The sequence below is a fragment of the Podarcis gaigeae genome, assembly GCF_964106915.1.
Source record: "Podarcis gaigeae genome assembly, chromosome: 11".
NCBI lineage: Eukaryota > Metazoa > Chordata > Lepidosauria > Squamata > Lacertidae > Podarcis > Podarcis gaigeae.
In genome coordinates, this window is record NC_139687.1 from 48583525 (window position 1) to 48605580 (window position 22056).

The 22056-nt window shown below is 45.5% G+C and overlaps 1 protein-coding gene across 1 annotated transcript in view; it reads left to right on the top strand.

Moving 5' to 3' along the window:
• Nucleotides 1-22056, top strand: part of ADAMTS12 (ADAM metallopeptidase with thrombospondin type 1 motif 12) — a 131781-nt gene that overhangs the window by 34295 nt on the left and 75430 nt on the right. Inside the window, exon 3 of the mRNA XM_083702560.1 lies at nucleotides 7223-7394. Within this exon, the coding sequence (XP_083558686.1) occupies nucleotides 7223-7394 (172 nt within the window). The remainder of the gene's footprint in view (nucleotides 1-7222; nucleotides 7395-22056) is intronic.

Here is a 22056-nt window from a genome sequence, read left to right on the forward strand (position 1 = left end):
AGCCTCTGAATCGGATTCCCAGGCCATCACACCTGGAGAGCTGCTTCCAATCCGTGTGGACAAAACTGCGCTAGATGAACCAGTGGTGTGACTGACTGAGCTATTGTCCTCCTTGGGCTGGGTGGGCTTAGAACAGTGTACCTGTGCTGGGTTCTGGGATTTTGTGGTAACAAAGCTGTGCCTCCACCTATGGAGGAAACACCATACGCTGATCTCCTTTCCTTCAGAAATCTCAGGTAAATGCTGCCTCTGTAGGTTCTCACCGCTCTGGAATATAGGAAACCTGGGAATGTGCTCATACCAACTTTGGTCCATCTAGTTCAATATTTTTACTGATCAGGATTTTGGACAGAGGACTCTCCCAGCCTTACCTGGAGATACTGGGGATTGAATCTGGGACTTTATGGATGCCAAACAGATGCTTTACCAGTGAACTACAGGACTTTTGGTTATCGTCAAGTCCCCTCCGCACCACCGATGAGTCCAGGGCTGACCAGGCCTTCCCTGGCTGCTATTTATAGCATAAAAAGCATGCTCATTAATTTCATTCATGCAATTAACATCACATTTAGTATGGCCCTAAGTTTTAGGGTACAACGTGCACAACATAATGTGCTGTACAGTGTTTCCTTTAATGCTGAGTGATCTCTTCTCAAACTCTGCGGCTGGCCCTTCTGGCAATAGCAGGCTCCGCAGTTTGTGAAGTTATTGGTTTCATATACCGGCTCGCCTCCCTTTTTTCCTCCTTGGTGATAATCAAGAGAGGCAAGCTGTATGTAGCTCCAGCCTTGTGCTGTCAGTGTGCCCGTAACATTCTTATGGAACGCGCAGCAGATTGTGCAGCTGTTTCTTTCCAGCACCTGGGAAATGGAGCAAACTGCAATCATAAAGTCAGAAACAATCCCTTTTCTCACAAGCCCAGCGATTAAATTTGTGGCTGGCAGGATGATGGATAGCGACAGAGAAATAGTTCTTCCTCCCTAACTTTACTTGTCACCCAAGACTATTTTTTTGGCAACTGAGGGAGAAAATGCAAATGGTGCTTCTTTGCAGAAATATAATTAAATGCCCAAAAATTTGCATCTCTTAAGAGTGTACCAGTTATGTCAACTGAGACCGAGCAAGTGTAGAAGGAAGCAGAAACTGCCCTGCAGCCATACTGGGCACTCTGGCTAAAATGGCTTACTTTACAGAGGACAGTTCTCTGTTTGAAGGGCTGTCCAGTCCTGTTTAAAGATAAAGAGTTGTAAGAAGGGAGAGCAAGGGTCTGGGAGTTGCCGATCAGCAGTTCACATCTAGGCAGCAGATACAATCTTCCCCGCTAGGATGAGAATTCAATTATATTTAAAATACTTCTAAATGCACATCTGTACATATTAATTAGCAGTACACATGCACAAAGGAAAAGTAAGAGAGGGGACACAAATGGAATCATGGGGCACTTTGGTTGTTTTCCTTTTCCTTTTTTGAAAATAAATATTCTTAGAGGTGAAAAGAGGACAGTGGCCCTGACTTTGCCAACTTTAAGTGCTGTCAAGTTCTTAAAGAGACTTAAGTATTTGCTTTCCCGTTGAAATCAGTGGGACTTAACTTTAGGTGGATTGGGCCCCTCAAGAAACCTAGAAAGTCTTACTGAGGTTTCCAAACTGTTTTCAAAGGCAGCCCCACACACAATGCACTGCAGTAGTCAACAGGTGATCATTGCAAAACAAAGGCTGCTTCTTTCTATGAGGAGATGAATGGCACATCCATCACCTGAGTAGCTAGTAACAAGGCTGGATCTAGGACACAGGTGGGCAGCCTGGGGACTGCACATGGTCCCTGGCCTCACCTGGCCTTGATATTTTATTTTATGATATGATATCACATACAGCCATATCTCAATAAATAAAAGCAAACAAACAAATGAGATTCAAATATGAGATGGCTGTGATGTCATGGACAGGCAGGATACCGAGGAGGGAAGGGAGGCAGCAGTGGGGAACCCCCAGGGGATTGGTGGTGGGACAATGATGAGTGGGAGAGGGAGAAGAGAGGGAGAAGAGGGAGAAAACGGGGGGAGGAGATGTCAGAAGCAGAAGAGGTAACAGGGTTTAGTAAGAAAGGTGTGTGTGTGGCAGAGAGAAGTCAGGAACCAGAATTAGAAATGGAAGTAGGAGAGGAGGGAGTTAACTTCCCTGGTGCAGTGTGATTTATTGCTGACCTTCTCCTGACACCCACCCCGACACATGGTGAAAACTGAGCTGGGGCATGTATGTGTCTTTATTCTTGCCACCCTTGGCTCCTTGGGGAGGAAGGATGGGATATAAATTTGATAAATGAAATTATAATCTGATCATTTAGATGCATTAATCCAGGACACTTTTGTCTCTGGCTCCATCCATCACTGGCAAGCAGCCCCCAGATTGATTATATCTGAAGGAATATGACCCTTGATTGCCCCCCATGATCTAGCTAGAAGCACCTCCCGACTGTGTTTTTGATAGAAGCCACTTTCCCAATGTGAGCTATACCCAAAGTGGTTATTACTGAAAAGCAAAACACAGAACATAATAGAACACTGCAACAAATACCGTATTTTTCACTCTATAAGATGCACCAGACCACAAGACGCACCTAGTTTTGGGAGGAGGAAAACAAGAAAAAAAATATTCTGAATCCCAGAAGCCAGAACAGCAAGAGGGATCGCTGTGCAGTGAAAGCAGCAATCCCTCTTGCTGTTCTGGCTTCTGGGATAGCTGCACAGCCTGCATTTGCTCCATAGGACACACACACATTTCCCCTTCCTTTTTAGGAGGGAAAAAGTGAGTCTTATAGAGCAAAAAATATGGTAATCTATATGCTTAAATGAGTAAGCCCACAGTAAAATGAAAGTTTACAGACCACAAGGTTTCAGCTGGTCTTGCTGGGCCCCATGGAGACTCAGCTGCCTGTTTAAAATACAGTTCAGAGGAGAGGGGTCTTCTTACCAGCCTAGATGATTAACTATCAGCTCCCCCACCTCTCCTCAAGAGGAGACTGGCAGCAGCAAAAGGGAAATGCTGGACCAGACATTGATGGTGAGTCCACTTTCCCAGTAGCCTCCCAGAAGTTCCAGCTGCTTTTGAGCTGAAAATATGGGAATTAACTCCATGTTGGATGATGTAACTTTCATACTTCTTTCACTTCAAAAAAAAAGCTTGAAAAATTAATCAGTGGTTGTTTTCGTTTCTCCTTTTCCCTTGCTGTTTTGGATTATGCCAAGCTTGCCATGTCAATCAAACCTGCAACTTCTTCCTTTTTTAGTTTTATTATGTTCTGAGGTTCTTAATTTTTAATAAGAGGACAAGTTGTACAGAGTCATAACAACCTGTAAAAATGCAACGTGATGGTTGTTTCGTAAAGTCAAGGAAATGTCTGCAGTACAGTCTGCCCTGAAGTAGCAGGGTAAGTAAATGCTTGAGTAGGCAAATAATTAAAACGCTCATCCGTTCCATGCCAACTCTCACATTTCAGGCTGTAGAGATCCTGGAGGACAGTACAGTAGCTAATGAATACATCATAAGAACCGTACACAGAGTCAACAGATGCCTCGGTGAAGTGGGAACGTGTCTGCACAAATTGTACAAACAACTTTGGTGAGACAGGGAGGTGGGGGTAGGGAATTGGCACACAAAAAGGGAAAGGATAGGTAGCTGCTAACACTGGATATACGGTAAGTGGTTTTTTCCTGCTTAACACAGGGCAGAACAACTTAGCAAACAGATGTTTACAATCCCATGTGTGCAGGAATAGTTCAAATACAGGGTGCAGTATCTTTGAGTGCAATTCACCTTTTCTGTGCCTGCTGATTCTCCTCTGCAAACCAACCCCTGCATTACCCTCCAGATGGATTTGCTTCTGGTTTCAGAGAACAATGGGAAAGACAGTAATAACCTGGTGGAGCATTTAAGTGGGGGAAACCAGCCACAAGGGATAAGGATGGGTACCCTGCCCCAGCCAAGGAAGACACATGTTTCATAGTTAAGTCTTTAGTGACAAAGAAGCACAGATACACGCACACACAGGGGCCGCAACTCATAGGGATTGAGGTGACTTCAGCCCCCCTAAAATTGATGGGCAGCTTGTGTTGCCACTGCTACAATGCCTGCCAGTTCACTGGCTCCAGGCCTGCCAAGCTGCCGGCAGACCTGCTAAGCTGCCAGTGCCAGTGTACTTCAGGAAGCTGGTGTCAGAAATGTGCTTCCAGAAGTGTGGCCACAGTGGCTCACTGCGGTTGCACAAGCTGGGAATGTGGTAGCTCCTCCTCTTCCTCCTGCCGTGGAGGGGAAGCAGCCCTTGGCCTGTGGTAGTGGTAGGAAGAGGAGGAGGAGCCGCCACCAGCCACAGGAGCCAAGCTGCCAGGCAATGCCCGGATGCCCCATGCAACAGCATCATGTCCAGGCATTGTGCCCAACACACACTTCTAGCCTCTAAGTGACACACACACAGCTGGTCACAGTCTTCCCCACCATGGTGAGATATAGAATAAAGGTAAAGGGACCCCTGACCATTAGGTCCGACTCTGGGGTTGCGGCGCTCATCTCGCTTTATTGGCCAAGGGAGCCGGCGTACAGCTTCCAGGTCATGTGGCCAGCATGACTAAGCCGCTTCTGGCGAACCAGAGCAGTGCACGGAAATGTCGTTTACCTTCCCACCGGAGCTGTACCTATTTATCTACTTGTACTTTGATGTGCTTTTGAACTGCTAGGTTGGCAGGAGCAGGGACTGAGCAACGGGAGCTCACCCCGTTGCGGGGATTCGAACCGCCGACCTTCTGATCAGCAAGTCCTAGGTTCTGTGGTTTAACCCACAGCGCCACCCGCGTCCCAGAATATCTCCATTAAAATCATTGTCATTCTTTGTAAATTGACATTTTAATGTGCTCTGCGACACAGTTTCCCACACTGCTTTACCAGATCATAAAGAGGTGTGATTTGCTAGATGCACATTTTCTCCCTGCAGCTGGGCGACTTTTGTCAGGATGAAAATGCGAGATGTTCTGCATGCTGGGAGAGTGGAACTGCCCCCAAGCCTAGCCTAGCCCAGCTCCCCCTGAAAAGAACTCCAGCTGAACTCTAGACAATCAGGGCAACAATAGCAGCTGGCATTTTGAAAGCTGTGTCATGCATTTTTATTACTTTAATGTGCTTAGGAAGAATTGAATTGCCCTTTTGCGTCTTAATGTCTTTATTCAAGGGTTGGGGTTGGGTTGGGTTGGGAGGGGGACTGTAGCATGTCAACAGACTAGTGGAAAAGTGATTTCCCTGATGTTTTTATAGAAAACTGTCCAACATGGGCCTGAAACAGGAGAGTCTTGCCGACTGCTGTGACTCATCCTAGCCTAGGAATGGTTGATAAGATTGGAAGAAGTGCAATTGTTGGTTTTTTAGATCTTAAAGGTAAAGGTAAAGGTACCCCTGCCCGTACGGGCCAGTCTTGACAGACTCTGGGGTTGTGCGCCCATCTCACTTAAGAGGCCAGGGGCCAGCGCTGTCCGGAGACACTTCCGGGTCACGTGGCCAGCGTGACATCGCTGCTCTGGCGAGCCAGAGCTGCACACGGAAACGCCGTTTACCTTCCCGCTGGTAAGCGGTCCCTATTTATCTACTTGCACCCGGAGGTGCTTTCGAACTGCTAGGTTGGCAGGCGCTGGGACCGAGCAGCGGGAGCGCACCCCGCCGCAGGGATTCGAACCGCCGACCTTTCGATTGGCAAGTCCTAGGCGCTGAGGCTTTAACCCACAGCGCCACCTGCGTCTTAGAGTCATGCAAATATGGGTAAAAAAATGTGAAATTCGTCAGATAAAATCTAGGGGCAGGGAGGTAAAGCTAGTTATGATTTAACATAAATGACATAAGAAACAATTCACACATGGTGTTTTAACTGCTGTTGGTGCAGTGTATTTGGTCCATATTGACATCTGTCAGTGATATGTTAGAATTGCTTCACACGTCAAAAAGCTGGTGATTTTGTAAAAAAAAAATTATCCACATTTTGTTCTTACTTTGCCTTCACATCAAATACCATACGTCTTCCTGTAGGTGGTGTGCAAAATTTTGACTGAATGGTGAATGATTCAGGCAGCAAAAGGGTAATTAATAAGGCAGCTCAGCACTAATACACCATAATGTATTGGGGTTGGCACAGATCTTTTGGTCTACATCTGCTATCAGCCCCAGCTAGCATGGTGAATGGTTAAGGGTGATTGGAGTGATAGTTCATTACACTGGCTACCCCAGCCATAAAGGGTATGGAAAATAATATGTGTTATATCCTTGCTAAAAGGGCAAACTATCGCACAGGTACACTCCAACTTAGATTTGCAATGAAGTGCAATATTTATATGAGAATACAGCCCAAAAGAGTGAACATCAGAAATCCTGCTAATCCACCTAGAGCCAAGATGGAAGTTCCTTTTTGTTCACAGAATAGCTTCTTTGTCCAAAAGTGGGGGCTTGAGCAGGGGCTCACCTCCTTACTCACCTTTGTAACTGATGACACTATGTGTTTTGGGGCAGAGGTGGCCGTGTCACCACACCCCTCAGAAACTCTTGACAGTTGCTAGGCAACTTTTTTTGTTTTAACCCAAGTGAAGTGTCCCATTAAACTTTAATTAGTTTAATGTAAATGCCCAGTGCGCTTCCATCGTCACAAGTCCCACTACAGCAGAGCATTACGCGCAGCAGTTTAAGAAGGGCAGGAGAGGCAGTATCTTTTCAAAGAAGAGTCTTGGAGCATGCGGTTTGGAACTCAAAGATAAGGTTTATTTACAAAACAACCCCCCCCCCCGCGACGAACCACACATATCAGCAAACACGCCCAAAAGGGGAGAAAGGGAAGAACAAACACACGGGAGACTATTTATACAAACTCATGTTCCTGGAAGCCTAATGACCTCCAGCTGCTCAGTGATTAGAGCGTTTCTGCTACCTTTTAACCCTTTGATAGCAACATGAAGTTTGCTCCACAAGGTCAGGTGATGCTTTCTTCTCTGTCTAGTTGCCAAAATTCCCACCCACCTTTCTGCGTGAAACAAAAGGTGGAAAAAACAAGGGAGACTCGCAAAAAACAGTATTGTATTTTCGCATCGTTGGGAGCTTACGGTGAAGGGTGGATAATAAATAATGTAATGTAATGGTTCTATGTATTCTCTCTCTCTCTCTCTCTCTCTCTCTCTCTCTCTCTCTCTCTCCCTTCTCAGGCTGGATACTTCCAGCTGCCTGATGGAGATTACTTCATTGAACCGGTGAAGAAATATCAGTCAGGAGAAGGCCCTTATGCCCATATAGTCTACAAGGCAAATCTCTTTCAGAAAGCTTTGCGGAAACGACGAAGCACCTGTTTGAAGAAGGAACAGACTTGTGGAGTGAATGGTACACATTCAAACCTTTTTATTTTAATGCCTTTTCATTCAATAACCCAATCCCGAATATCTTATCTGTTCCCATGGCTGTTTCATGAAGCATTCGGCAAAAATACTCTAAAAATCTGGACTATTTTGAAACCAGTCATAGTTTCCCTCAGAGAATCCTGGGGGTGGTAGTTTGGCAACAGTTGTGAGGAGTCAGAGTTCAGTTTTATGCGACTTTGACAGTTAAGGAGGTTTTAGATTAGTTAATGTAGATCAGGACTGGGGACCCTGTGGCCTTCCTGATGGAGGGACTCCAGTTCCCATCAGCCCCTGCCCAGAATGGCCAGTGTTCAGAAATTATGGAAGTTGTCGTCCCATCCCTTATATAGATATAAAATGCACCAGAAGTGATATGAGGAGTGCCTGAAAGAAAGGCACCAAGTACAACAGGTTTCTTCTTATGGTTTTGTCCTATATTCTGTGGTATAGTGGGGCAAATGGACTAGAGACTAGGAACATCAGGGTAATTAAAAGTCCGTGGGAAGTGAGTGAGATGATAGTAAGGCTTTTGTGCTTGCTTGTAACAGATTAGCATATGAAAAGTCAGAGAATGTGGGGGGAAATTATGCAAGGCTAGATACTTCTTTCCTTTTCTTTGATGCAGTCCCCACTTCACACTAGCCCTTTAAAAGAAAACACTTCATTGCAATGCTGTTCACATTTCTAATTCAAAGTGAAAGGTTGCTTTTTAACTGGCTGAAAATCTTTCCTTAAAGCTCAGTATTTTCTAAAAGTTGTTCCTATTGTGTCAGAACTAAGGGCTGTTGAGTTGAATGGAGTTTACTCCCAGGAAACTATGCACAGGGTTGCAGCCATGTGGATCCTAATAAACTGGATATTAAGCTACTTACTGCTGCTCTTTGGTGTGCATGTATAGGGCTTGGCTACGGGAGCTGTCACAATAAGCTCCTGCACTTCAAAGCATGCAGTACTCCTGGATTGTAGGCCAAACAGGACCACAGTTAGATTGGCCCTCAGGGTCCCCTCCTGCCCATGAGCTCATTGGTGGGGAACAGCAGGAGGGGAAGGGCTTTGATGCCCTGCAAAGCATAGGTGACTTAAGGCCAGCCAGTGTTTCTCAGCCTGACCTACCTCACAAGGTTGTTGTGAGGATCAAATGGGAAGAAGGAAAACCAAGTACACCATCTTGAGTGCCTTGGAATAAAGGTGGGATATAAATGAAAAAGGTGGGACATGGGTGGCACTGTGGGTTAAACCACAGAGCCTAGGACTTGACGATCAGAAGGTTGGCAGTTCGAATCCCCACAACGGGGTGAGCTCCCGTTGCTCGGTCCCTGCTCCTGCCAACCTAGCAGTTCGAAAGCACGTCAAAGTGCAAGTAGATAAATAGATACTGCTCTGGAGGGAAGATAAACGGCGTTACCGTGTGTTGCTCTGGTTCGCCAGAAGCAGCTTAGTCCTGCTGGCCACATGACCCGGAAGCTGTACGCCGGCTCCCACGGCCAATAAAGCGAGATGAACGCCGCAACCCCAGAGTCGGTCACGACTGGACCTAATGGTCAGGGATCCCTTTACCTTTACCCAATAAATGAAAAATAAATAACGGCAGCTCTTACCTTTGTAAGAGGATCAAATGTGTTCTTTGAAAATATGTAAGAAGCTCTGATGCATCTTGCAGTTGCATATATGCCATTTTCAGGATGCCATCACATTTTGAAGTCTGAGGATTTTGGATAGTCACTTGCAGCTGAGGTGCATATTGAACTTCTGTTTTCTGTTGGGGTTCTTTTTTTTTGCAAGGTTACTGAGTCCTCCCTCCCCACCTGTGGACAATCTGAACAAGTAAAGTGTATTTCAGAGCTGTCGTTGCTTGATAAACTCTACGGCACTTTGTGACACACACATGGAGTTACTGAAATCCCGTGTGTCCGGGATTGTGTGTCTGTGCATATGTCAAGGGGGTGTTGTGTGATTGTATGTGGTTCTGGCCCCACCCAACAATGCCGTCTACTGTAGTAATGGCTGTCAGCAGTCCCAAAAAGTTTCCCCAACCCTGCATGACACTATTGTGGGCTATGCCGTTTGTGCTCTGGATAAATATCAACAGAATCATAATCACCCGCTGTGGGGTTCCAGACATTCTGAATTAAAATTTAGGGAATTCCAAGCATACTGAATTAGCATGCCTGATGTGCCCCAAATCCTCTCCCTGGAAATGATTTAAGAAAGGGGTAGGTCTGTATGCAAGCTAAAGGAAAAAACAGGAGGTGATCATGCATGAGAGGATATTCTTTCTTTTTCTAAAATAACTGGAGATAAGCAACAACAAGCATGCATAAGGCAATGTCTGGAACACTAGGTTTTTCTGTGCAGAATGGGCTCGGCAGCTCATGAACCATTGACTTTTGATGTCCTTTTGCTCACATTCTGAAAAGTTCATCTTGCATTTCCTGAGATAATTATCTAGTTTTCGTGGTTACTGGGGCCTGCTTTGAATGGACATTTTCGGAATTGCTAAAGCATAGGAAATGAGATTCACAAAAAGTCACCTAAATTATTATAATTTTTTTAAAAAAACCAAAACTCCTGTGTGACTTCATTAGAATATGCTAGGCTGTGGTTTGCTTTCTCCCCTGCTCATGAGAAATTGAGTCAGTTACTTGAAAGCTAAATGCCCAAGTGGTACAAATATGCCTACCGATTAAGAAATATTGAATTGGGTTAAATGTGTGCTCCACACAGCAATCTCTCTCTTTTTAGATAGGGTCTCCATAGAGTGAGCCAGACTGAGACTACAATGGCTGTGTGAATGTGGAGTGTGTGCACCAGCCTTTCCCTTCTGCACCAGAAATTGTCCCTGAAGGGAGCCGTAAATGCCACCTTGAGCTCCTTGGAGAAAAAGCTGAGATACCTCAGTTGGCTAGAACATGATGCTGACAACGTCAAGGTTGCAGGCTTGATCCCCGTAAGGGACAGTTGCATATTCCTGCATTGCAGGGGGCTGGACTTGATGATCCCCAGGGTCCCTTCCAACTCTCTGAGATTCCGTGAGATAAGTACAACAAATCAAGAGTAATTAAATAGTATAATTCCAAGTAGACCCATGGGTCCCAAAAGTTTGGTGACCCCTGTTAAACCAGACCTTAAGTAGGACATGTGGCCACCCTCTGTCACTCTATCAAAGGAAGACAGAGCAGAAGGATCGAAGAGGCATCCCAATTGCTTCCCATAATAAGGATGGAAGAAGCATTCCTGCAGTCATCTGTGGCGCCATCCATGGTGTGGTGTGTTTTTGGAGAGTTTGGAGCTCTGTTCCAGCATATTTGTGGTATGGTTTAAGCTAGGCAGCGGTTCTCAACCTGTGGGTCCCCAGATGTTGTTGGACTACAACTCCCATCATCCCTGAGCTCTGGCCTTGCTAGCTAGGGGTGATGGGAGTTGTAGTTCAACAGCATCTGGGGACCCACAGGTTGAGAAAGGCTGAGCTAGAGGCTATTCTGTTTTCTGCCCCCCTCCCATCCTACCATGTTTGAATTCATAGCACAAAACTCTGCCACAACCTTAAAAACTTGGCTGGGGAAAGTAGAAGAGTCAGTTCAACACACTAGATATTGTCTGCGCCATTAGGATATTATGCTCCTGTATTTGAGGGCATTTATTCAAATGCAGCACTCTGTCATTGAAGAAGGCAAAATCACAAAGCTCCAGTTACCCTTGTGTGTGAAAACGAGTACTTTACGCAAACTATTAGAAAAGAAGTTATTATCATCAAGAAGCATTCTTCATATGTTCTTATTGGTGTGATTCAAACCTACCCTCCATCAAAAATGAGTTGTCTACACAAATTACTACTAGGCCTACACAATGTAGGAAGAGTAACAACATGCCCTTTGCCGAGTGCTTAGGTAAGGCAAAGTGTCAAAATTCTGGGTTTTCTGGTTCATTCCATATTATGTGTCTATAGCCATTATGCAATTTCTTTTTTAATGGGGAAGTGAATTAAGAGTTCAAATATAGAGCTGGAAGTCAGCAGAAGTTACCGTATTTTTTGCTCTATAAGATGCACCAGACCACAAGACACACCTTGTTTTTGGAGGAGGAAAACAAGAAAAAAAAAATCTGAATCTCAGAAGCCAGAACAGTAAAAGGGATCACCTCTTTCTGTTCTGGCTTCTGTGATAGCTGCGCAGCCTGCATTCGCTCCATAGGATGCATGCATATTTCCCCTTACTTTTTAGGAGGGAAAAGTGAGTCTTATAGAGCAAAAAAATACGGTATCTTTGTGGTTTGTTTGTTTGTTTGTTTTTGTTAATGATGGGGATGTGCAAAACCGAACCATGAAACTTGTTAATCTCAGGCTTCTTAAATGTCCCAGATTATCTATCAGGGAGGTCTGTTACACAAACGAATTCAAAGGCAGAAAATTCACAAGCATCACTTGCATGTTAAAAATTGTCTCCATCCTCACCCTCTGCCCCTGCACAGTCATCTCTTGTCTCTTCACTCAGTATACAGTAGGTTGCTCAACCTTGAAATTCAAATCTCCTGGTATCTTGGTGAGAGGGAAGGCTTGGAGTGCACAGACTCCATGATCCCTACTTAATAGCTCAGCAGTCTGCTGGTCAGTCAAGGCGGGAGATAGCTCTTGATCTGCATGCTGGCACTGCGTTCACACTTGAGTGGTTCATGCTCTATGTATGCATTTACACATTTCTGAAAGTACATAGCTTTCCAGGGTGTACCTCATTGATGGAGTGGGGGTGTCTGAGATGATCTCAGGGTCCAGGTAGGATCACATGACCTTTACCTCCCTGCTTCCTTCCTCGGTCTTGAGCACCTCAATGTCAGGAACGTGGCCTCCCAGAGCACAGGGGATGAGTTAGACTCAGAGGTTGAACTAAGTGAACTAAGTGAACTAAGAGATTGAACTGCAGATGAAAACTGGCTGACAGAATTGAGAGAGGGCAGCTCGACCCTCCTTCCTGGGGAAGACTCTATTAGCTCTCAAGAAGAGGAGGAGTTGGAAGGCAGCCGGAGCATTGCTAGGCAACCAGCAGATAAGCAGAGATCTGGGTCTGTGTCAAGTCAGTGGGGAGTAGGGGGGAGGTCAGCCTCTCAGTCCCCATTCTAGGTGTTTGGATAAAATCAGAAGGCAGCGGAAGGGCAAGAGGGGAAAGGCAGGAGTCTGGTGTCCTTCCTGCTGTGGGAAAGGCAAAACTTCAGACAAACCAACAGACGTAAATGCGAGCAAGTGAGAAGCCGGGCTCTGGATGTGTCTTTTTGTAAATAAACATGCATAAAATTGCCGGAGAGTCATTAATTCTTATTGAGGCTTGCTTGCCTGCCAGCGATCATTACACTCAAGTGGCACAGTAGAGAAGGAGTGCAGCTCTAGGACATTTCCCCTCCCCCCACAAGCAAGAGCAATGATGTCATCTGCTGGATTGAGGCTGTCGGGTGTAATTGTGAGATATAAGCAAGGAGGGCTGTCAGAGAATGGGGAAAACAATCAAGCCACAATCCTCCTCTTTAATAGAGGTTCCTGTTCCATGTCTGCAGTTTAAATGGTTACACTGCTCCGCAAGATGGTTTGGAATTGTAATGGAAAGGCAAAGGTTGTGCTTTAGTTCAGGGGTGTAGCATGGGGGAGTGCCAGAGGAGCCGTGAGACCAGGTGCATATTTTTGAGGGGGTGCTCCTCTCCCGGGCCTTGAAGGAACCAAAGTCTGTGGAGATGAGCTCTGGGCTGGGCTCATATGCTTAGCTATTACGCCACCACATATCTTAAACCAGGTTTGAAACAGATTTAAATTTGTAGTGCAGATACCTCACAGCCTCTCACAAATGACGACAACAGTCCACACACCCTACCATCCTAGGCGTAGGGGGCTCAGAGGACCCACTGCAAATCCTGCCTCCGATTTATGAAACACTTTCTTGTTATTTTCCTCCTTGTACGTGATCTAATAAAAACCCCTCATCAGCCAAGTTGTCCTGAAATTGGCACTGGGCCAAATCTGCAGCAGACAGGACACGCAATTCTTTTTTCAAATCATTTCCACCCTCCCCTAGCTAAGACTCCCCAGCTCCTTTGGGTCAGATTCCTTCTGAATTAGTCATGGACAAAATTAGTGAAGGACAGCTGTTTCACCCTAATTGCCTGGGGAAATGGAAGTTTTGTCACTCACTGTAGTTGGGTTACACTTCCTTCTTTTTTAAAAAAATTCTCTTGCCAAGATAAACATTAAAAATGGCAAACTGGTCTGCCGAGTCTCACTTGGAAGGAAAAGAGATGGTCATCATCTGTAAGGAGGATAATCAGTAACTGTATATCTTTATCCCAGTGCAAATTCTCGGGAATGTTTGCAGAAACCTTTTCACTCAACAGGAATGGGGTCAAGTCCCAGAGCTCTACAACCAGTGGTGAAGTGATCTGGGGTCAAAGACCTTTGACTGTTTCTGCAGCAGGGTCCCTGCAGGGCCCCTATCTCCACTGTCTTAGAGTTGCTCAATCAGCATGAAAGGGAAAACATGCTTAGCCGAAGCTAAATATGTCGGAAAACTGAAACACATTTACGTTTCAAGCGAATGGTGGGAAAGTTCTGTTATGTACAATGGAGTGTCATGGGAACTTCATGGAAAACACAACTTAGTCACTCCAAAAGAATATATTTGCCTATATATTTGTAGCTCTCGCTGAAAGTAAGCACATGCAGATGTCCATTAATTGTACAATCTATCCCTTATTATCACATGATTGTACAATGATAAGGTTATTGTATCATATCAGAAGGGGCATGGGGGTGACTATCAGACAGAATGCCATTCACTTTGGCATCTGGTCCCTGGAAGGTTGCCCAGAAGGGAACCTGGCCCTCAGGCTGAAATAGGTTCCCCTCTCCTGCCCTAGAGTATCAATACATCAACACCCATATTTCTTAAATTTTTGATAGCTGAAGCACATTGTTTGGGGAGGTCATCCAATGTGCTTCTGCAGGAGCTTCTGTGCTCAGAGTAGCATCGGGGTTGAGCAATTGGCCGCACACTGAAGTGAGCCAGGGACTGAGAACCAGAAGCTGGGGGGACAAGTCGGCAGTCAAGCACACAAAGGGCCAAGGCAGAGGAAGGAGCAAGCCAGGGATAAAAGATGAACCAAGAGAATGTGTTCAGGAGTAAGCCAGGAGTCCAAAAACTCTTTAGGAAAAGGTGCTAGGCATGTTGTCATTTAGTCATGTCCGACTCTTCGTGACCCCCATGGACCAGAGCATGCCAGGCACTCCTGTCTTCCACTGCCTCCCACAGTTTGGTCAAACTCATGATGGTAGCTTCGAGAACACTGTCCAACCATCTTGTCCTCTGTCGTCCCCTTCTCCTTGTGCCCTTCATCTTTCCCAACATCAGGGTCTTTTCCAGGAGTCTTCTCTTCTCATGAGGTGGCCTCCAGTATTGAAGCCTCAGCTGCAGGATCTGTCCTTCTAGTGAGCACTCAGGGCTGATTTCCTTAAGAGTGGATAGGTTTGATCTTCTTGCAGTCCATGGGACTCTCAAGAGTCTCCTCCAGCACCATAATTCAAAAGCATCAATTCTTCGGCAATCAGCCTTCTTTATGGTCCAGCTCTCACCTCCATACATCACTACTAGGATGGGGCATGCAATGCTGGCTTTTTCAGGTAGCATGGATGTGTGGGATGTGGTGATCTCTTATTTGAATGTTTGGTATGTGTAATGGTTCATTTCAGGCATAGAAACACATTGTATGAGTCTGTTACCATGATGCTGTTCCCTCTGCACATGTTCAATCTATCCAAATCATGTCTGCAACAAGCTAAGGAACCCAAAGGTTTTTCTCCCCCACTCTAGGCAGTGGGAGAAGGTGTTGTGCGAGTTGTTAAAAAGGAACCTGATTACAAGTCTCTGGGAAATTAATGAGTGTACAGTTCGCAATATTTTCTACTCCATTCAGTCATCACCACCTTCATTATCACATTGTGAGAAGAAAGAAGGATGTTCCTTGAAATTAAGAAGATGATAGCATGTTGGAAATTAGGAGTGCCGGCATTTGGGATGCATTTTCATCATTGCTGTTTTCTTTGCAAGATTACGAGTTTGATTAGCTGCGCAGAAGCTCTGTCATCTTCATGAAAATTGTTACAATAAGCATATGAGCTCCCTATACAATTTCAGCTTTCGCTGGAACAATATTGAAACGACTTTAATTATTCTTCCTTGCAAGTATTATCTTTCCCCACCATTTCTCCCTTACTGTTTGAAAGTCAGAAAAATGAAAAAGAAAAGCCTCTGTATAAGACAGCGTTCTGTGGTGTGGGTGTGGGTGTTGTTTTTGCAAAGCTCACACACTTAAGACAGCCAGATGTGACAGACACTGTTTGTTACTCCTGTTGCAGTGAGTGAAAGATTTGCCACAAACTCCTGTCACATCCACACCATACATCCAAACCACTCTTATACCACTTTAACCACCCTGGAGAATGCTGGGAATTGTAGTTTGTTCAAGGTGCTGGGAACTGTGGACTTGTGACGTCAGAACCCTTAACAAACTTCAGTTCCCAGCATTCTTTGGGGGAAGCCATGACTCTTAAAGTGGTATAAGAGTGCTTTCAAAGAAGCATAGAGTTGGAAGGGACCCCCAAAGGTTTTGTAGTCCAATCACCTGCAATGCAGCAATCTCAAGCATCCATGACAGATGGATTTGATATCCCGCTTTATCACTACCCTAAGGAGTCTCAAAGCAGCTAACATTCTCCTTTCCCTTCCTCCCCCACAACAAACACTCTGTGAGGTGAGTGGGACTGAGAGACTTCAGAGAAGTATGACTAGCCCAAGGTCACCCAGCAGCTGCATGTGGAGGAGCGGAGACGCGAACCCGATTCACCAGATTACGAGTCCACTGCTCTTAACCACTACACCACAAGGGCCATCCAACCTCTGCTTAAAAACCTCCAAGGAAGGAGAACCCACAACCTCCTGAGGGAGCCCGTTCCATTGTCTAACAGCTCTTACTGACAGAAAGTTTTTCCTGAATCCATTGGTTCAGGTCCTAGCCTCTGGAGTAGGAGAAAACAAGCTTGCTCCATCTTCCATGAGACAACCCTTGACATATTTGAAGATAGCTATCTTATCTCCTCTTGGTGTCTTCTTTTCCAGGCTAAACATAGCCACCTCCCTCAACCGTTCCTCATAAGGCTTGGTTTCCAGACCCTTGATCATTTTGGTTGCCCTCCTCTGCACACATTCCAGCTTGTCAATGTCCTCAGATTTCTCTGCAGGTTTTAGGACTTATTTTGGTTTCATGGTATTACTCTGCTGGATTTAGTTAGGTTTATAGCTGTTGTTTCTGTGCTTTTATCTTTTTTTAAAGCTTTTTATAATAATTGTACGATTGATGGTACAGCACCCTGGAACTTTCATACTGAAGGGCAGATTGTAAGTGATCGTAATAATCATCATTATTATATCACACCATGCTGGCTTATATAAAAGAACTCTGCAGAATGGTTTGCATAATAACACAGGAGGAGGGGAATGCAGAAGCTAGTTAAATAACCATTTTGCTTCCCTAAAAGATACATTACTTTACTGGAGGCTATATGTTTCTGAATTCCAGTTGTGGGAATCATCAGTTCTGTTGTTCTTAGGTTCTGTTGTTCTTAGGTTTTGGGCCTTCCATAGACATGTAGTTAGCCACTGTAAGAACAGCATGCTGAATGTCCCCTCTGCATGAAATATATATTTAACTTTGTGGTGTTTTGCCTTCAACATATTCTTCCAATCTTACCTTGCTCGCTGGCCATTCCATGCTTTAAAGCTGTGCCTATGTTCCTGATATATCAGAGCAAAAGATAAGTGGTTTGCTAAACCATGTGTATGTGTGTATCGTAAATATCTGAGCAGGCGCCGTTTTCCATTTTAAACTCCCTTGCAGCAGCACCTGACTGCAGGAATGAAATGGAATGTGCTTCTGCTACTATGATACTAAAAATATTAGGCCAGATTCAACTAACGTATTGCACACTAGCAGAAGCCAGAGCAATGGGACGCGCCCCCCCTACACAAGAGTAAATGTAAACTCCTGCAGAAATGAAGGAAGAGGGAAACTAATGAAGTTATCCATAGAGCTGCAGGGATGACTTTTGTAGATGAGTACATTACAAACTGGGACGCAGGTGGCACTGTGGTCTAAACTACTGAGCCTAGGGCTTGCCAATCAGAAGGTCAGTGGTTCGAATCCCCGCGATGGGGTGAGCTCCTGTTGTTCAGTCCCAGCTCATGCCAACCTAGCAGTTTGAAAGCACGTCAAGTGCAAGTAGATAAATAGGTACTGCTCTGGCGGGAAGGTAAATGGCGTTTCCGTGCACTGCTTTGGTTTGCCAGAAGCAGCTTAGTCATGCTGGCCACATGACCCAGAAGCTGTCTGTGGACAAACACCAGCATTCTTGGCCAGTAAAGCGAGATGAGCACTGCAACCCCAGAGTCGTCCGTGACTGGACTTAACGGTCAGCGGTCCCTTTACCTTTACCTTTTACATTATAAAAAGGGCTTCTTTTCTGTGGCAGCTGAAGAGACAGTCATTCCGGAATCGTGTTCCAAAAAGGGGAGGGAAATGAGCCAGTGGCCGCTCTCTCCCATCTGTTGTTATCTCTGCACTAAAGTCCAGTGATTCAGCTTTGTTCCATATGTTGCACACATGGCATTGTATCCCAAGACAGGGGCACTTCTGCCCACTGGTTTTCTCTTCCAAACTGGTTTCCAGAATAACGTTTCATGTTTCAGAGGAGATGGTTGCACACTCTCTGAGGCTGCCTTGAATACAGCTATGCCCTGTTCTCTTATAAAGTTGCCTAGTGTTGTGTTCGCCACAGTAGGCTGCTCAACACTTCAAGAGTTTTCCTTCCCAAATGCCTTTTGTCGGCGATGTGTCTACATGGCAGTGCTGCCATTTTGTATGTATGTGTGCTTGCTTCTTTGTTTTAAAGCCCAGATTTGGAGCCACGGAAGCGTTTTAGGAAGTGGACTGCAAGCTATGAAAAGCCTCATCAATTTTGTCAGGCTACACAGAGATAAATTCATGCACGCTGTGATTACAATGGGACAAGGAGAAAAGGCACCAAATGTTGCAGTGCGGGCAGGATCCCGACCTCTCCATCCCTTCCTTCCCCTGGTTTGCCATGTCCTTCCCACACCCCACCCCCAACCAAATAAAGGTAAAGGTAAAGGGACCCCTAACCATTAGGTTCAGTTGTAGCCGACTCTGGGGTTGCGGCGCTCATCTCGCTTTATTGGCCGAGGGAGTCGGCGTACAGCTTCCGGGTCATGTGGCCAGCATGACTAAGCCGCTTCTGGTGAACCAGAGCAGTGTATGGAAACGCCGTTTACCTTTCCACCAGAGCGGTACCTATTTATCTACTTGCACTTTGACGTGCTTTCGAACTGCTAGGTTGGCAGGAGCAGGGACCGAGCAACGCGAGTTCACCCCGTCACGGATATTCAAACCACCAACCTTCTGATCAGCAAGTCCTAGGCTCTATGGTTTAACCCACAGCGCCACCCGTGTCCCAAACCCAATAGCCAGTCAGTAATCTCTGACCCCTTTGTCTTCCTCCATTTGTTTATTTGTTTGTTTATACATACCGTTGCACATTTTGGGAGTTCTCATAAGCCTGCCGATACATCTGGTCACTTCAGCATTATAAATTTTAAAGCACTCTTAAAGCACTTTAAGAGTCATGGCTTCCACCAAAGAATCCTGGGATATGAAGTATAGTTTATTAAGGGTTTCCTAACAACACCCAGCAGCCTTAACAAACTACACAAACGACCCTTAACAAAAGGCAGCTGACGCAGTGCTGCGCTCTTACCTTTCTATAGTAGGCTAGTTCCTACACACAGCGCAGTGTCCCTATTTTCCAGGGACAGTCCCAGATTTACAGAAGCCATCCCAGTTTCTGTTTTGATCCTGGAATGTCCCTATTTCCTTAGGACGTCCCTATGTTCACCGGAGAAATGTTGGAGGGTATGGAGTTATGTGACCTCCGAGCTAAGGATATAAGTAACTATACAACCTTTGAAAGACATCTGAATGTTTTTATATGTTTTTATATATGTTGCAAGCTGCCCAGAGTGGCTGGGAAAACCCAGTCAGATGGGCAGCATTTAAATAATAAAATTATTTCTATTGTTGATATGGAATAAAGGTAAAGGTAAAGGGACCCCTGACCATTAGGTCCAGTCGTGACCAACTCTGGGGTTGCGGCGCTCATCTCGCTTTATTGGCCGAGGGAGCCGGCGTACAGCTTCCGGGTCATGTGGCCAGCATGACTAAGCCGCTTCTGGAGAACCAGAGCAGCACACGGAAATGCCATTTACCTTCCCACCAGAGCAGTACCTATTTATCTACTTGCACTTTGATGTGCTTTCAAACTGCTAGGTTGGCAGGAGCAGGGAATGAGCAACAGGAGCTCACCCCGTCGCGGGGATTCGAACCGCCGACCTTCTGATCGGCAAGTCCTAGCTCTGTGGTTTAACCCACAGCGCCACCAGCATCCCTTTGTTATGGAATAGGATGTCCCTATTTTCATCAGAAATGTTGGAGCAGGGTATCGCATTCCCCTTTCTGTTCTCCCTCTGGGCAAGCAAAAAGCATTATCAGAGCTCAATGACAAAGGCAGTCAAAAGCACTCAAGAGGGGAGCTCTACAGGGCTGGGGAGGGGTGTGACCAGGCAGAGACCAGTCCCAGGGGCCAAACAGAGACACACGGAGGCTTGAATTCAGGTTCTGAATGCACTGAGGTTCCCCAGCCCTTTAGTACACTAACTTAGCTTAATTTATTAAATGTGAGAAACCAGGGGGAAAGGCTGGGGGAGGGCGGGAATCTGTAGAAATCACTGCCATAAAACTATGATTCCCCCCTCCAATTTGGAAGAGCGCTCGCAGCAGGCCTGAAGGCAGCCACCTTGCAGATAAAACTAATGAGCCCTTATTTTTATTTTTAAAAATCAACTTCATTATTAAAGGAATATGAACAGTTCCCCTTCATCACCAGATGGCTGCTTAATTGCAATGCTGATATACAATAGCTACCACATGCGCAGCTCACTGCATTGTATAAGCCCTGAGATATGTGCAATTTGTGTTTTCAGATTTGGCCCTTGGCCACACAGTCTCAGTTCAGCTCTACGCTGTATGGAAAACCATGTGGCAGTTGGAAACCATTATAGACAATTGATCTTGGAGCACTGACTCATTGGGCAATATGTTAAAATGATTTGGATTCTGAATAACTCCCGGTGACCCCTGCTGCAAAATATGGCAAATGGGTGGTCATGTGGGGAAGAGGTGGTCGTCTGGAGTGTTAGAAGCTTTCAGCAGACTTAAAAAAAACCCCAGGTTTAACATTTAGCATTTGGCAAATGATCCCAGCCCTGAAGCCAAAGGCTGTAGTCATCAGGATACCTCCTACGTAGTATTTCCAAGAGCTTCAGAGGCTCTGCTCCAGGCTAAACAATTTGACAATCATGGACCAAAAATTTTTAAAAATATTTTGCCAGGAACACAGAAGTTCTTAGCAGCTGGTGGTAGTTGTTCAGGATATTTAAGTTTCGGTCCTGCGCCTACCTGATTGGGAGTAAGACTCAGTAACCTAATGGCGGCGTAAGGTAACAGTGGAAGGAATTCAACATATAGTTCAACATAGTTTTCCCTCCCCCTTATGCTGGTCTATGACCACAATAAAAAATTGATTTGATTTGAGGAAGAGGATACATAAAAAGAGGCAATAGAAGTTTTTCTCCCTGTGGATCCCCAGATGTTGTTGGACTGCAACTCCCATCATCCTTGAGCTCTGGCCTTGCTAGTTAGGGGTGATGGGAGTTGTAGTTCAACAACAACTGGGGACCCACAGGTTGAGGAAGGCTGGTAGAGTTATGTGGACATTGATCCAAACTGAATGTTGGAAGAATCAGACAGACAAAAAGAAGTACTTTCCCATACTGTGCAGTGTTAAAGTCTCCCAGGAGGCAGTGAAGGCCGCCATCTTGGATGGCTTGAAAAGAGAGTTAGACAGATTCATGGAAGGCAAGGCTATCAACTGCTACCATGGCTATGTCCTACCACTACGGTCAGAGGCAGTGTGCATCTGAATACCAGTTTCTGGGAGCCACGGGTGCGCAGAGTGCCTTTGCACTCACATCCCACTTGCAGGTTTCTCACAAGTGTTATGTACTGAAGTTCTCACCCTGGGCCAGCAGGGGGATACTGTAGATAGTTATGCAAATAAGGGATCAAAAGTGACGTTTAGTGATTGGATAGTTTTAGAAAATTGTTACAGTTACGTTGTACTGGAGCTCTATATAAGCAGGCTGACTGAACCCTTCAGTTCAGTTCTGTCCTGGCCTGTGAATAAACAAGAGCTGTTTGAAGAATTGCTGTGTTGTCAGATATATTCACCCACAACTTAACACAAGCATCTGGTCGGGAACTGTGAGAACAAAATGTTGGACTGGATGAACCCATGGCCTGATCCAGCAGGCTGTTCTGATGTTCTTCTGATGTCACATAGAGGCTGGGCAGCACAGAGTCCTGAGACCCTGTGATGGTTTTGGCTGGCCAGCTATGGGGTCACTAAACCTCACCCCTTCACATACAGT